This window comes from Triturus cristatus, chromosome 9 (genome assembly GCF_964204655.1).
Source record: "Triturus cristatus chromosome 9, aTriCri1.1, whole genome shotgun sequence".
In the NCBI taxonomy this organism is placed as follows: domain Eukaryota; kingdom Metazoa; phylum Chordata; class Amphibia; order Caudata; family Salamandridae; genus Triturus; species Triturus cristatus.
This window is the reverse complement of record NC_140592.1, coordinates 236,466,912-236,484,550: the sequence shown is the minus strand read 5'-3', so window position 1 is coordinate 236,484,550 and position 17,639 is coordinate 236,466,912. Positions and strand designations below refer to the sequence as shown.

General features: G+C 44.1%; 1 protein-coding gene across 1 annotated transcript in view; it reads right to left on the bottom strand.

Moving 5' to 3' along the window:
• Positions 1-202: 202 nt before the first annotated feature.
• Positions 203-17,639, bottom strand: part of NUP210 (nucleoporin 210) — a 451,814-nt gene continuing 434,377 nt past the window's right edge. The window contains exon 40 of the mRNA XM_085624815.1: positions 203-2,954. Within this exon, the coding sequence (XP_085480941.1) occupies positions 2,866-2,954 (89 nt within the window). The 3' untranslated portion in view covers positions 203-2,865. The remainder of the gene's footprint in view (positions 2,955-17,639) is intronic.

Below are 17,639 nucleotides of genomic sequence, written 5' to 3'. Positions count from 1 at the left end.
TAATGCAACGGCCGGCACAGGGCGGGGAAAGGGGCGGGCACTGAAGGGGTTAATGAGATGGCTACTGGGTGGTCTAGTGGAGAGCTAACAGTTTTGTCAGAGATATCTACAAATGATATGTACTCCCCATGTCACAGAACAAGCAGTGGTCTCATGATCAAGAACTGTTTTTCCCATCAATGAAGACAATGCCACATCCAAATTCTGTAAAATTGTATTTTTACACTTTATTATATTTACATACATTTTTGCCAAATTTCACCTAACCCGGCATGAAGGCACATTCATCAAGCACCTCAATCAAATGAAAATGCATTAAAGAAAGGAAGGGAGAACTAGTCTGAAATATTGCATCTTTAACAATAAATGCCAACTTTTTTTTATGTGCTTTCACCATATTGTGAAGTACGATGTTCACAGTCCTGCAACTTTGCTACAACTTAGGCCTGAAAAATTATTAGTCATCTTAAAAAAACTTTTTATTTGCATTCACCAATCAGCGCTCTTGCTTCACTACACAATTAGACCAATCACAGTGCGATGTATTTAGTGAGATGCAACAAGGTGTATTTGCTAAAGACAGTCAATTATTGTTAAACAAGTAAAATTAAGCTTTTTTACAAATATGCAAGAAATATTGCCAAAAAATAACGTGTAGCTTCTATGTCTGCACAGGAGCAACAGAGCTCTACTGATGGGCGGAAAATACCTTATAAAAGGGAAATCACAATCTAATGACCAGTTAGTTAAACAGTGGTTATAAAAAGGCTCCAATTTTACCGAGGTTCGATTTTATGAATTTTAAAACAAATAAAATGCAGTATCCCTTGGGCACATGTAATAACATAAATAATATTCCTGTTATAAAATGAACGTTCAAGTCACGACTCCAAATAAAAGAAAAAAACATCAATACAGCATTCAGCCCATTTGCACAAATGTTTACACTAAATGAAGAACACAAAAATGCACACAAAAGTTACAAAAACTTGTACATTCTCAATAAAACTTTCCAGCAAGCTGAACAAAAACATTAACTAGATTTGTACCAAAGAGGGCGCAACAGCAATAATTTGTACACAAAATAATAATTCACAGTTGCTGCAGGTTCCCAATATTCTTACTGGCTATTTTTCATCTTAATCACATTACAAGGCTGATACATACAAAGAAAACTTGTCAGTACAGTGAATTCCTGAGATTGTTTTTTTTTGTTAACAAAGGCAATGTCTAAAGCAGCTACTGGAAATATCCTTCACATTTGTTAATTACTGCCCAGATCAAAACTAATTAGTCACCCATCCTAATAATATACGGTGATGAAAAATGGTTTCTGTTTTGGTCTGCAGATGGTCTAAATGAAATTTGATTTTGTGCTAACAGTCTTTTCAATCAGTTTGTTTTTCTTGTCTGTAGACATTTAGGCAGAAAATTACAATATATGTTGAACAGTCCGAGAATGTCACTAGCAACGGTGGTATTTTTGTGGTATCGGATTGCTATCAAGCAAAATAACTATGATGCATTTGTGAAGGCAAGTCACAATGTCGGCCCAATTAGTCTGTTGATGTGTATTGTTGAGATGCAAATGCACAGGCTTAAATGCATTGGGAAAGCAACAGCATGGCATTGTGGCCCAAACATTTCACTGCGTACCACCACCAGTTTGAAGCCAACTTATAGCAATAGTAAGAAAGCAGGTAATGGCAAACAAAGTCTATGATGCAAGTGGGAGGAAGGTACACCATACGACTAAGCTTAAACATTGTCCCCACTAATTAGCAATGGTGCACCTGAACAATGGAGTCTCTGTTTCTATGAAAGGCAGGTGATGCAATGCTCCAAACTGGCGACCTGAACTGCTGGCTGCTATTGAGAGCTTATCTGTGGTGCATCATGCCCCATCAATATCGATGAGGATGTTGCATGTGTGTGGGGGGGGGGGGGGGGGGGGGGGGGGGATAGAGATGTTGCAGAGAGCAAATGCACATTTTCCACTTGAGAAAATCTCATTGGAAGAGCATTTTGATATGTTGCTATATGGATGAACTTTTATGGCAAGTCTATACAGATATTGGTCCACTGGAATACCGGCTCACTACAGACAACATATATTAGAGGGAGTTGCTAGGAGAGCATCGCAGTGTAACACTCGACCAAACCAACTAAAAAATATGTATTAAATTACACAGCACAATGTGAAAAAAACAGTGCATGATCAGTAAGTTGGAGGGAAGTGTCAGTGGCTAACGCAAACTCCATGCAGAGTACACACCAGTGGTACCAAAAGCGGGTGGATGTGTATTTCTGGTCAAATAGAATTTTATGTTGCCCCCTCACCCTATGAACCAATGTCACGTCTATTTTAAATGTAGCAAAATGCCAAGTGTCTAAAAGCTGAACTGAAAATCAAAGTTATTTGCATGAGGCGAATGATTAAGTCGATGACTCCTCATATTTGCTCTGGGCAGTACCACTGCTTACATGGCTTCACTAGGACAGCTTAATTTCCATAACAAGGAAAAACAGACCAAACATACTGGCTTCCATGAGTGGGATGCTGCTAAAATGATAGCATGGCAAAAGCCCATCAAGTGGTCAGAATTCTTTGGCAGCAGTGCATCAAAATATTTGAACATCACAAAAAATAATAATAATAAATCAAGTACAAAATAGAGAACTTTGCATTTAAAAAATATATCTGCAGGACTTCAAAATGAGCCCCCAAAACAGCATACCGGATATTACACCTTTGCAAGTACTTCACAATCAGTTGACTTGTAACTCAAGATGCACTAAGTTTTTTCCAAAGTGCCTGCCCTTTTTCTTAAGGAGTTCAGAGTATCCGAGTTGATGAGATGTATATTATCGAGTCCACAGTTTGGACGGAGAAGTGCTTTTTGGACTTCCGGATATGGGGTGGAAGTAATTAGCTGATGGTGAATGGGAAAAACCTAGAATTGCAAAAAGTAAAATTTTATCAGCTCAGATAATACTTCATTCAGGCAGTAAGGCACAGCCATAAAAGCACAGTAGAAATGTTATAAACATTGTTAAAAAAAAATGTTAATTTTCAAATTATTCTGAAGTCAAAACCATCCATGGATATTCAAACATTGTCTTGATCCAACTGTACATATCTTACTACCTCTTAGATTACCATTTGTAGTAATTGAAATTGATTTTTCTACACAAATAAAAATGTCTTTCACACATCCAAACACGTCTTCTTCCAGTCTTGTATTTCCTAAAACATAGTATATAATCTAGTGTCTCTTATATTTCTATACAATCAGACATACATTAGCCTTGTGCAAAACGTTCTGTAAAGAATGCGTAATTTTCTCAATTTTGTATTCCACAAATTACACTAAAGTGTAAAAAATGTCACCAGCTCGAAACTTTTTCTGCAAAGGACTGGTTCGAGCAGAAAATAACTTTCAGAAGACAAGTTCCGTCACAAAATGTCTTGCAAATGCCCATCTCTGTAAACCAGTCTCCTTGTCGGTATCGCACATAATCTTTGAATGCGAGGTACGGTTTCAAATTTCACTAGATTTACCCTAAAGAGCCTTTTTCATGAAGTATGCTTAAGGTCAAGTAATTCTCTTGACATGCCTCGTATTTTCGGTGGGAAAAGTCATGCAATTTTGCACACCTTTAATATACACCGTATTTATCCTTTCAGAAACTGAAACAAAACAGACTGTCAACATCTCATTCCCTCAACACAAAACCCTCACATAATTGTCTCACTGTTCCACCTCCACTCTTACATCTACAGTGCTGATTTTGCTACTGATATGATACTCAGCACTTGGAAAGCATCAGGCTCAAGTCTCAAGATTATAACCCCTTCATACCACAGACTTTGCTTGGCTTTTTTACAGGAGGACAGCTACCAAGATCTCGTGCCTTGCTCACAAAGCAATTTGTAGCTTCAGATGAAGTCTTTGCCGTACCCCTTACAAAGACCTTTAAGATCAGCGGATCCATTTACATTCATTACAGCAGAGGAAGATCTGAGGTTGGCGAGGCACTTCTTTTCTAATGCCCCACAATACCAACTGCCAGTTTACAGACCACTCTCCACAAGAGGTCTGAGGCCTTCCTCTTTCAAAATTTCTATGTGCAAAATAGTTTGTTCCCCATTCACAAGACTCGAGGTGGCAAATCCATTTCTCTAATTCCATGTATTCCCTCTTACTTTCTGGATTAGTCCAAATTGTTATTCCATTCAGGCAAACAGGCACTCTGAATCAGGCTTGGTGGAAAGACGCCAAACTGTTGGTTCGATAACTGCTTTATCTAGTGTGATATTTTACTGGATCTCCCCTGAATGGAATATAGGGCATCACTTCTCTGGAAACGAATGTGCTCATGCACCTCCTGTTTTTCCTTAAGTTTAAATCAAGAAGTTACCTCCCCCTACTAGGGATAGTTGCATGGCATAATCGCATCAATTTAAATTTTTTTTTTTTATACACAAGCACCTATTTTTTTGAGACTCCCACTTACAGGGGGGAAAACGGCACTGAAGTCCTCCCTTCCTAGCATACCCTGAGAAAAGCATGGAGGAAGTAAAGCACAATGTAGGAACTAAAACCACAGTGGCATACATCTGACTGCATTTTAATGTGCACCACAACTTCAAAAGGTAATTCTTTTCTTTCTAGGATCTCTGAGTTGGGTAGAAATCTCAGTTACAGCTTGCAGAGTGAAGCCAAGATTTCTATGTAAATTGAAAAGTAGTGCCCTCTCCTCCAAACTACATATGCAATTCAAACTTACTGAATCTAGATCCGTTATGAGTGCACATGACCATAACTGTGTTCCCCCAATGACACCACTTACATAAAGCGCTGGATACAGAATAGAATTAATCCTCTCCACCCTGTCCAATCTGGATATGGTCTATGCATGGCACTCGGTCTGCCTTGTTGACCGTGTCTGATGGGGTGTCTATGGCTTTTTATACCTGAATGCTGCGAGTGCATTCCGCTCTGATGTGGGGCATCTGCATGGCAATCTGGGTATTTTTGCAGGTTAATCTTACAATTTGGCTACAACTTGACAAGTATTACTCTAATAAAGTAACAAAACCTTTAATTCACTTACTTATGAAATACCTTTAACCACCCTATTTAGGTCGAGCCTAGATAGCGCATGCCCTGTCGCAAGACCTGAAGTAAACAGAATATAGAGGGTAATCCCGCCTGCCACTTGGCATTGGGTCACTCTTGAGTTGCTCTACTTAGCTGGCTCATTATTAGCTGTCCATGCGAAATGTCACTTCCGTTTTGTCTGAAGCAGCACCGAAACTACAGTTTATTACGCTGTAGGTCGGTATCTCTTGTTTTGGGACGACTTCATCTTCTCAGTGTCCCCGGCCTCGTAAACAAATGCTTGTTGTTTATTGAGCCGGGACAATGGCAGTCACTTGTTTGTATTCACAGGGCGCAATAAGGGCTTTCACTTTAAGAACAGCTGCAGTCCCTAACACCATTCGCTTCATAAAGTGAAAGCGCCCACGGTGCGCTGCAAATACAAACAAGCAACCACCATTGCCAGCTAACAGACAAGGAGCTTGTTTATTTGGTGATGTATTTGCTCACTTTTCAGACTTTAACTTGTAACTGTTCAGTCTGGACACAATAAGTGTTCAGTTCCGTCTGCTGTACCAAGATATGCAATTTACCCTGGATCACACAGTGTCGGCGCATGAAGAAGTCGGGACTCGTACTTTCATTTGCTGGTTCTGTTGCTAACCTTCTGATGGCTAGAGCACACAGTGCTGTTGTAGTGGCCCCAGGCCACATCCACTATGTTAGAGGCTGCAATAATCGTCACAAAGATTTTGGCGGCACCTATGACTCGTGGGGATGCGCTACCGGCTGCAGATGCGGCTATAATGAATGGTTAAATACTGGATGAGTACTTTAAATGCAGTCTCTAAACAAAATCTCCCACAGGCGCATTGTATGCAGATCGTGTGTATAGTTTAGCATGGATTGCTCAGCGGGTCATGCGCCACCGGCAAAGATCTTTCTATTATCTTGAATTGAATCAGTTTACCTAAAAAAAACTAAAAAAGCAGTTTTGCATAAAATTACATTTAAGACGGGCTCCATTGTGGTCCACTGACCCGGAGTCATCTGGTCGTCACCCTCAAACTCTTTTGTCTGTAAGTGTGCGGTTTAGAAGTAAAGACGCACTGTGTTCAAATTTCAGAAAACAGGTGTACGACGGTATGCATTTACAGATGAGGAAGCTATGCATTTTCAGATGGAAAATCCTTTTACGTGTAAGGTTCGCAGGTTTGCTAATCTTCACTGCCTCTGTGTCACCGCATCGTTTCTAAGTCAAAGGTGTCCCTTCCATTCCGTTTCTGTTCATAGCTCCACCACACTAGTCTAAGGTTACATTACAAAAATACTACCATAACTAATTTTAAGGTGTACCAGTCTACCCATCTCATGGTGTTTGCTGGATTAAGGAGCAAATCAGCATTCCACACCTGAAGACGTTTCCTGGCAACATCACGTCCCAGTACCAGCTGGTCTTCTGATCCATGAGGCAGTGAGAGAGGTTACATTAATGAGCTTGAGAGGTCTGAACAACCAAGATTCCTCTTCAAGGTGTATTCCATTTAGGATTGTGATGCTTATCACAGGTCATTGAAAGTGATGCTGTACCTGCATGCTTTTCAGAAACAATGTTGCTGGATTTTGAGGAGCTTGTACAGGCATTTCTTTGGAAATGAATTTCTTGTTGAAGGCTGAAATTGCTTTTCATAGTCTCTTGCTGGCAACAGAATAACAAGTTTACGTTGTTTCTGAAGTCACACTTCACAAAATGAGGGCCTCTTGTATCTGCACAGAATCCACACTAACAATGAGGTTTGATTTAGATCCAGGAGAGTTTTAGTTTATTTCCCACAACCGAACCTTCTCAAAAGGCTGCTCTGGGTTGCCAGTCATTTCTGGAGTAGAAATTGTTTAGGCCTATGATTGGTTTAGATGGTGAAGAAAGTAAGGGAGTATGAGACTATGTTGGGCTCCATCTCATTCCAAGGCTCCATAATTGCACTAGCTTGTTCCTATCAAGCGAATTACTTGCCTTGGGTAACACTTTTCTGTGGGTTCTCTAATGGCAGGTTCCTTACTTTAGAATATCGTCCAGGCGCCTGACTTGGTTTGGAAATGTTTTATGACAGTGCTACAACACCCTGCTACCCTATAATTGACTGAGCAGAGCCGCGTATCAGCTCTACCCTGTAAACTGATGTCAGTTCCTTGTCTTTTCACCATTCGTGCCCTCTGAAGTGGAGTGTGGACCATTATTGGTAACAGTGTACAGAATGCTAACTTGAGATCTTTTTAGATGCTAACAGGAGGCTGCTTCACAAAACTGGGAGGCGGCAGGGTAGTGAGGAACATGTAGTTAAATAAAGAGCCCATCAGAAAGAGGGTTATCATAGGGAAGTAACTTGTTCTTCTGTTGGATACTTCTAACCACAGACTCCTCACCTTAAAATACATTCCAGAGCAATACCTTCCCAAGGTGGAGTGTCTTTGGAGAGAGCTCAGACCATATAGTCTAGAAGATCTGAGTAGATAAAAAGTGTTTCCCGTCGGACATGGCTGTTGAAGGAAAGTGCCCCTTTTTTACAAGGTCACCCACACTTTTTGTCTGGATTTGATGCAATTTGTTACTGAAGAGCACTGGGTTCTTGTTAAACAGGTCCCCAGTGCCAGTGCTATTTCCTTAAAACAAGGTAACAGCTTAATTGTTCCCCAATTGGCAAGACTCTTTAGCACCTCTGTAAGTCTCTAGTAAATGGTACCCCTGGTACCTAGAGCATGAGTTCCTAGGGGCTGCAGCATGGATTGTGCACCCTAAGGGACCCACCACCAACCTCATGCAGACTGCCATTGAAGGCTGCGTGAAATGGTGAAAACATGACATGACACACACTGTGTGCCATGCCCACAGACACTGCATGCAGTATATGCAAGTCATCCCTACAGCAGGCCTTACAGCCCTAAGGCAGGGTGCATTATCAGGACATATCTGCATTAGCAGATATGCTTCTGTGCTGTCTAGTTGCTAGATGGTACAAGTGAACAGGTAAGCCATCTTAAGTACATGTACTGGGCACTGGTCATTACGAGTTCCAAAGCTACATGATGGCTTCACTGAAACCTATGGTATTTGGTATCAAATACCTTATCCTAATAAATCCATACTGATACCAGTAGTGGATTTATTAAAAGAAGCACCCAGAGGGCGCATTAGAGGTGTCCCCTGAAAAACAGCCAGCTTCTTAGAGTGCTGGCTGACTGGTATCGTTCAGCCTGCTACCACAGATGACCCCTGGAGGTGAGAGCCCGCGCTCTGAGCGGTCAGAAGCAATGCCTGCTCTGGCAGGAGAGGTATACACCTCCTCCAGCAGGATGGCTAGTGAATCTGCATGCCAAGGCCAGATGCTTCAAAGCCTCCGATATGCGACCCCAGCTTCCCCCAGACCTGGGAGATGCCACCCCTGTCCACCATGGCAACAGGACAGGCAGGAAATTAGGTACGCAAGTAGGCGTATTGCACCATCAGGCTAGTCACACCCCTAAAGTGGGCTGCCTGATATGCTCCATGAAAGGAGGATTCCACCATTTTGAGTTTGGTAGAGTCAGGAACTCTGGGACATGGTTATACCCACTCCCCACAGGAAGTGGTCATATAGGGATGTAGTGACCCCATTGGCTACTACCCTTCACTCCCCTTAAAACCCGTAAATTCAGTATTAAGGTGGCCCCCTGACACCAGGAACTCAGAATCACCTGAAAAAAGAAGGACAAAGAAGAGCTGAAGAATTGAAAACTTAACTTCCAGTGTGCTTTGTTGCCAAACCCTGCCTGCCTACTCCTGTCTCGACAATGGTGACAACACGATGGGTCTTGAAGCTGAGCATCCTCCAAAATCCTCGGAAGGCCACGAGCACTTAGCCAAGCCATTAGCATTCTCCCTTTAAGTGGGGGAGCAACTTCCCTGCAACCTGCTGGCACCGACTGTTCCAGCAGGTTCACCAAATTGCTGGCCACTGGGTCCACTGATGCAGCAGCCGCCCAGGAGGAGGTCACTCTGGTCCCAGAGGTCAGATCCATCTCTCCTCCCAGTTTGGAGATCCGTCTCTTCGCCCAGTTTGGAGACACCAGGACCCCCAGCAGCCGCCCAGCACCAATAACCAGGGTGCCAGACTGCTAGCAGCAACCAAAGCTTGTTTGAAGTCCAATCCAGACACCAACATCGCAAAGACTGACCAGCCGACGAGGGACGTCCACATTGCAGAGGCCAGCACCAATAGTGGCCCAGCTGGCCTGTTTTGTCCCAACGGCAGGTCTGACTGAGAATTGTGCATGCCGTTGACATACAAGTCCAGCCAACCAAAACCCTCTGTACTGGAGTTCCTTGGCATGGTCCATGAATACCAACTGTGCCCCCCTGCTCCCAGGACCCTCACGTACTGAGCCCCATGTTGGGAGCGCCCAGAATTGTCCCCAAGTCCCCCTCTGCAGCCTGTTTCTCGGTGCCCCCGTTGGCGTAGCAAGCAAGGCTACCAACCCGTCCAGCACCTCTGCACCCGGACACTACAGGGCAGGTAAACCCAAACTGCAGGTGGACTTTGTGACCTTGACTGCCTAGAACCTTAAGTCCTAAAAGAGACACCCAAAATACAATTGCAAATACCTGCATGCAGTATATGCTTCTTTCTCCATAGGAAAGCATTACCTCGTAAAAACACATTTGTGTGACATTTTTGCTTAACTGCAAAAATGTATGACTCAAAACATACTTACCCAATTACAAAGCTGTTAGTCTTATAAAAATACCTGTTATTTTTCTAAATTGGTCTCGAATTTCTTCTTGAGTGTGTGTCTCATTTATTGACTGTGTGCGTTTAACAAATGCTCAACACCACCCTCTGACAAGTCTAAACTACTCGCCCACACTACCGCAAAAGAGCATCTGGGATTATTAATTTAACTCCTGTAAGCCAATAAGTGTCGACTGGACTTTGTATATAGAGTACTTCATTTTGGTACACTTCATACTGCTGCCAAGGAAGTATTGATTCCTTGCAGATGTTAACGACAGGCATTCTTCACACCAAAGTGGTCGTAGCCACCTTGGTCCTGGTGGAATAGTCTCACTTACCTTCAGGGGCTGTTTTATGACTGGTGTGTAGCCGATATTAATGCAGAATACTATCCACTTTGACAGGGTCCTGTTCTGCCCAGCTTTCCTTTTGTGCACTCTGGTGAACCCCCCAAAAAACTGATCGTCCACATGATGATCCTTGGTACGACCAATGTAAAACCTGAAAGATCTTTTGGGGTGCAAACTCTTTTGAGGGGTGATGAGGACCAAAGAACGCTAGAAGATTAATGGCTTGCTCAGCATGGAAGTGAGTGATGACATTTGGTAGAATGGCTGCTCGAGTCCTCAGGACCAATTTGTCCAGAAAAAACATGGTGTATAGCAATTGCACCAGCAGTGCCTGCAGTTCACTAATGCAACAAGCTGACATGATCGTAATGAGTAAGACAGTTTTCAAGTTCAGGAGATACATCAAGCAGCTATATGTAGGCTTGAAGGGCTTATGCATGAGGAAAGTTAAGACATAGTTGACGTCCCACTGTGTCATCACAAATGACTTTTCAGGAAAACATGTGTCAGACCCTTAATAATCTGCATTACAACAGGTGATATGAATAAAGACAGCTTGTAAGGTGCATGTAGAAAGGCCGAAAGGGCCTACAGATATAGCCTTTCATAGAGCTCACTACAAGGCCTTGCTGGGCGAATAGTAATACAAACAAGAGGACGTCTGACAGCTTTGACCGGAATAGGTCAGTGCCCTGTGCACCGCACCAGGTTACACATTTGTCCAGGACTTGGCCTAAAGGGATTTCAAGGATGGGTGTCTGACTGAAAGTTGGCATCCACTACCTCAGATGGCAAGTCAAATGCAGTTAATTGCAACCCTCCATCTCATTGCATTAGGGTGTAGATTGTGTAGATTTGGGTGGAGGGACTGTCTAATGGGCAGACAGATGCTCATGCCAAGGAGTTCTGGGTACCACATTCTCCTTGCCCAATCTGGGGCCTCTAGGAGGACTTGGGCCTGCTCATCCTGATCTTGGGATCTCAAAGAAGTTGAGGAAGTCATACGGGAGTGCCTTGTTCCATTTCAGTCAGAATGCATCTCCCAGAATCTCCTTGTGGAAACTACAATGCACAAATATGCTGACACTTAACATCCTCGAAGGTGGTGAATAGATCCAGCCAGGTTTCCCCACCAACTAGAGAAAGACATCCTGTACCACCTTGTGATGCAGACGCTACTCATAATCTGGCAGAGGACGCCTATTCAATTTGTTTGCTCTTGCTTTCAGGGGCCCTGCCAGGCGGTATGCAATCAGAAAGATGCCATGAAATTCCAAAAATCTCCAGAGATGTAAGGCCTCCTAGCATCTAGGACCCCCCTCCACCCGGCTTGTTCCAGTATCACATTGCAGTGGTGCAATTCATGAAAACCTGTTGCAGCCTCAGAGTTCATAGGGGCTGCAAACCAACAGATTTATGGCAGAGGGGCTTTGAGGTCAAACCAATGGCCTGCTGGTCCAGAAAATGTGGAGCAAATCATTTTGTAGAGAAACTTTGCCTATGATATCCACCCTCCCCCAGTGTACCACCCCAAACTTGCAGTGATGCATTGGTCAACCATCAGCTCTTGGGGGAAGGGGGCTCTGGGGAGAAGGGGGGCTGCTGCTGGACACTCTGTGGTTGATCAGCCACCACTGCAGATCTTGAGCTGTCTCCTTAGATATATTGATGTTATCAGGGCCCACTGGAACGTGAAGTTTCACCACAGGGCACACATGCGCCACCTGGCATGGTTGACAAAGGAGGTTGAGTCACCCTCCATGTGATCCAGGGCCCAGCCCGAAAGGATCATAGTCTGAATGCCACAGAGTCATTGGAGGCAGTGTATAAGAAGATACATGTCCTACAAGTCCAAGAACAGCATCCTGTTGCCCAGATCCAGAGCAGATAGGGTCTGGGCAAATTATGAGAATTTTGAATTTCTTCTTCCAGAGGATGGTATTCAGGGATCAAAGGTCCAAAACAGGCATGAGGTTCCTGTCCATTTTTTAGATGATGAAATGGTGAGCCTAACAACCCCCAACTTTCTCCTAGTACAGTACCACTGGAGAGCAACTGGAGTACCCTTCTGTCGCAGAATGGACAGATACTCCTTGAAATTTGTTCTAGTGTCAGATAACTACTGGTTGGGGAGGAGGAAAAAGGAATGGAATAGCCTTTTTGAAGAATTTGGAAGACCCAACTGTCGGACGTGATTGATCACCAACATGGGAGTAAGGAGCTAGATCCGGCCCCTAATGGTTGGGCATGCACTACTAAGAACAAACTAAAGCAGTTTGTTGGCTGTCGTAGCAGGGTAAGAAAAGTTAGAAGATTGGTGCCCTTGGAGGCCTACACATTGCCACCAATATCGATGGCCACTGCCTTGAAAGGAGTGGGATGTCTCCTACATCTTTGGCTAGGGACGCTGTTTCTGCTTACGTGCTAGCCCTCTAGAAAAGCACCTAAATTTTCAGAATTGGTGCCAAAAATTGAATGGCAGGGGTAAACAGAACCAAGGAATGCTCTTTAGCTCTGCTGCACTTAAAGCGTTCCAACGCAGAGTCTGCCTGCTCTCCTAAGAGGTGAGACCCAGTAAAGCATGTCAGGTATTGAATCTTGTACGTCATTGGAGATCTGAGTGGCCTACATCCAGGCATGTCCAGAAAGGACAACACTGGTACCACTACCAATCACCCTGCCAAGTCAATTTGTGGTATCCAGACTGGCTCGCATAACATACTTGGTTATGTCCTTCCGATTGTATTTTGCCAGGGTCAACAAGATCTCACTAGCTGTGTCTCAAAGGGCATGTGTGTGGCGGCCCAACAGAAAAGAGTTTACAAATTGCACTGCCAGACTGGTAGAAGAAAATATACATTTGCCAAAGGCATTAGATTCTGCACCTGGTGGAGTGGCTGGAAAGAAAACAAGTTACTTACCTGTAACTACAGTTATCCAGTATTGGTATCTTTCATAGATTCACATGCCTGAATCATTCCCCGTCGCCGAGGCGGGAGTCTCGGTAGATAAAAAAGTAGTGCCAAAAAATAATTAGTAGTAGTATTAGTAGTAGGCCCAAAGAAAAAAGGCCCTAAGGCCTATATCTTAGAAGCCTATCTACTTCGTTATGTAAAATAACCCAAGAATTGGTAGCAACCAATCAGACATCAGCACCCTTCTAGAACCCTCTCAGCAGAGCCAGCTCTCCTCAGATTTTCCTAGCACGAGTGGGAAGCTTATATCCCAAACATAGAGAACTGACTCTGCGGGGAGGAGGGTGGGTGCATGTGAATCTATGAAAGATACTAATACTGGATAACTGTAGTTACAGGTAAGTAACTTGTTTTCTTATCCAGTATTGGGGTATCTTTCATAGATTCACATGCCTGAATCAGAGTAGCAAGCAGTATGCCAAGCATACAGTCGTTTGCGGATGGTGGGAGACTATTGCTGATACACTCCCAATTACGCCCGCAATTTGATAAGTAGAAGGCATAAGATGTTTTCTGTTAAAATCCAAACATGTATCTTACATAAAGAAAAGACAATGTAGCTTAAAATATAGCAATTATAAACAGTAAATTGAAGAAACATATATATCTGACCTTAGTTTAAAAGATGCTGAAGGACGGCTTGTCCTACCGCTGTATCTTCCTGCAGAGTAGATTGCAGACAGTAGTGCTTTGTGAATGTGTGAACATTCCTCCACGTTGCAGCACGACAAATATTCTCCAAGGATACTCCTGCGAACAATGCAGTAGATGCTGCCATAGTTCTAGTAGAATGCGCCTTGACCTTTCTTTGTAATGGTTTATTGGCCTTATCATGACAAAAATGAATTGTAGAAGCCAACCATCTGGCTATAGTCGCTTTAGTCACAGCAGACCCAAGCGTAGCTTGTCCATAAGCTACAAGCAATTGATTGGACCGCCTGATGTCCTTAGTCCTTTGCAAGTAAAATTTCAGACAGCGTTTTATATCCAGAGAATGCAACGCTCGCTCAGATGGGAGTGGCTGGATTTGGGAAGAAAACTTTTAGTTTCACTGGCTCATTTAAGTGGAACGGAGTCGGAACTTTAGGGATGAATCGTGGATTTGTCCTGAGAGTAACAAAGTCTTTAGAGAACTGCAAAAAGGGTTCGGAGATGGTGAACGCTTGAATCTCACTGACTCTTCGAGCCGATGTAAGAGCCAAAAGAATAGCCACCTTCCATGTTAAAAATTTTAGCTCAGCCTTGTGGATAGGTTCAAAAGGCCTTTTCATCAATTGAGCTAGAACTGTGTTCAACTCCCACTCTGGAGGAGGTGCACGAATTGGTGGAAAAACACGGAATAGCCCCTTCATAAATTGTTTTATTAATGAAGAGGAACAGAGTGAAGGCTTAGAAGTACTCTTCCTGAATCTTGATAGAGCCGCAAGATGAACTTTAATTGATGAGAATGCAAGCCCAGATTTGGCTAGGGATAACAAATAAGGAAGGATTTGCTCTACTGGAGCTTGTAAAGGATGGACATCCTTCCCCTCGCACCAATGACAAAATCGTTTCCACTTCAAACGATAAGTTTTTAAAGTACTTTGTGCGCGTGATTTAGATAGAATCTCACGGCATTCCTGAGAAATGGTTAGATCTTTGTATTCTAGGAAATCAGGAGCCATGCGTGCAAGTGCAGCGACTGTGGATCTGGATGGAGTATTTGACCCCTTTCCCTTGTCAACATCGTCATCGTTGGTATTAGACGGATGGAGCTGTGAGCTAGAAGAAGCAGCTCCTGGAACCAATATTGCCTTGGCCAACGGGGTGCAATCAGGATGAGGCGGCAATGTTCCATCTTCACCTTGCGGATCACCTTCGCAATTAGTGGTATCGGGGGAAAAGCGTTCGCACAAAGCCCTGACCATCTCATGGACAGGGCATTTCCTCTTGATCCCTGTTGAGGGATTCTGCTTGCGTAATAGCGGCATTTCTTGTTTTCCTTTGTAGCAAACATATCCAGTGCCGGTTTGCCCCATGATTGAAAAATTTCATCTAGTTGTTTCTGCTCTATCTCCCATTCGTGACAGCCTGCCAGAGATCTGCTTAGGTTGTCGGCCAACGTGTTGTGAAGGCCCCTGACGTGCTCCGCTCGTAAGGTTATCTTGTGTGTTGTAAGCCATTCCCATAGCTCCTGAGCTTCCTGCGAAAGGGACAGTGACCTCGTTCCTCCCTGTTTGTTGACGTAATACATGCTGGTCGTGTTGTCCGTCCGGACCAGCACTGAGGCCCCTGCAATCCTCGGGAGGAACGCCTGCAGAGTGAGAAAAATGGCGCGAAGCTCCAGTCTGTTGATATGCTGTTGGCGGTATTCCTGGGACCATCGTCCCTGAATCTGTAGATCTTGGAGATGTCCTCCCCACCCCTCCATGGAGGCGTCCGTTGTTACCACGAATTCTGGGTGAGATGTTAGAAAAGAAAGGCCCAGAGCCAGGTTTTCCATCTGTGACCACCAATGCAGAGAGACCATCATGTGAGGTGTTATCCTGATGGAGTCGTTGAACGACCCCACGGCCTGTTTCCATTGTAGATGTAACTGTTCCTGCAGAGGCCTCATTCGGAGCCGTGCTAAAGGTACAAGATTTATAGTTGATGAACACATCCCCAGAAGAGACGCAAACCTCCGGACAGAAACTGACTTTCTTCTTGCGATTGAAAGTGCTAGCTTTTGTAAACGAAGCTGCATTGTTTGGTGTCCAGCATTGCTCCCAGAAACTGAATCCTTTGAAGAGGGAGCAGTTGAGATTTGCTTTTGTTGAGAGTGAGGCCTAAGTTTGAGAATAGACTTAGGCATGCTGAAACTGCCTCTACGGTAGTCTGCTTCGAGGGGCCTTTGAGCAGCCAGTCGTCCAGGTACGGGAATACTTGTATTCCCTGTGATCTTAGAGTCGCTGCTACTGGTGCAAGACACTTTGTAAAAATTCTTGGAGCAGATTTCAGCCCAAACGGAAGGACTTTGAACTGATAGTGGACGCCAGCCACTACAAATCGCAGGTACTTGCGATGCTTGGGAAGGATAGGAATGTGGAAGTACGAGTCCTCCATGTCCAGAGAAGCCATAAAATCCCCTTTGTTTAGGCAGCTCAAAACTTCGGCCAGTGTAACCATCCGAAAACTCTGCTTCTTTAGAAATTTGTTGAGCCTGCGGAGATCCAGAATCGGGCGCCACTCCCCTTTTTTTCCTTTTGAGGAAAAAGCGAGAATAGAACCCGGTTCCCTTCTGGGGCGAAGGAACTTTCTCTATTGCGTTCTTGCGGAGCATTATTAAAGCTTCTTTGAACAATAAGTGAAGACGAGGGGGAGGGGGACGCCTGGGCGGGGCAGTAGGGGGTTGTTTTGAGAACTCCAGGGTGTGACCGTTTCTGACTAGGTCGATGACCCAACGATCCGAGGTGATCTCCTCCCAATTGTGTGCAAAAGCGGTTATCTTTGCTCCCACTGGGAGGGAAGGAGGGATGACTGGCGTCCAGCGTAACTCATTGCTTCTTGTTGGCGTCGCGACCCTGATTGTTCGATCGCCTTCTACCTCCCTGACGAGAGAAACTATTCGAGGAAGATTGCCTGTATGATGATCGTCCATAAGGCTGTCTATATTGAGACTGATATTGTCTGTTTTGCTGACTTTGATAATTTCCCCTTGATACAAAGCCTCGACCTCTTGCACCACGGAAAGATCCCCGTTTGTATTGGAGAGCAGCTAGTGACTTAGCTGTATCCGTATCAGTCTTGATCGCTAGGAGGGCCTCGTCTATATGCTTCCCAAACAAGGATTCTCCATCATAGGCCATATCAATGATTTTGGCTTGAACCTCTGGCCTTAAAGATGTTGCTTTAAGCCATCCTTGACGCCTAAGAACTGCAGCCCCTGCAAGTTGCCTAAAGTTGGTATTTGCAATATCCAGAGCACAGTCTATGATCTCTGATGCGGCTCGTTCTCCCTCTTGAAGTATTTTCCTTGCCTCTTGTTGACGATCTTCAGGAATGAGGTCTATAAATTCAGAGAATTCTGACCAATCTGGCGGTCATAGCGACCAAGAATGGCCAAGGAGTTTGCAGCTTTGATAGAAGTTGCCGCCATCGTAGAGAACTTCTTGCCGATCAGATCCAATCTTCGCCCTTCCCAATCCGGCGGCGTTGATATCGGCATAGCCGGATTTTTGGACTTTTGTTGAGCAGCCTGTGATAACGGAATCTGGTCGGGGATGACCGATTAGACAGGAGGGCGTCTCTGGAGGAGCACGATATTTCTTATCAATACGAGGGAGGACCGCAGGTACAGAAGCAGGTGTCTTCATAATTTTTAACCCCTCATTCCAAATAAAATCGATGATGGGAATTGCTCTGGTAATTTTCCTATGCTCCTCTTTAAAGTCATGGAGGAAACAATCTGTATGCTCCACA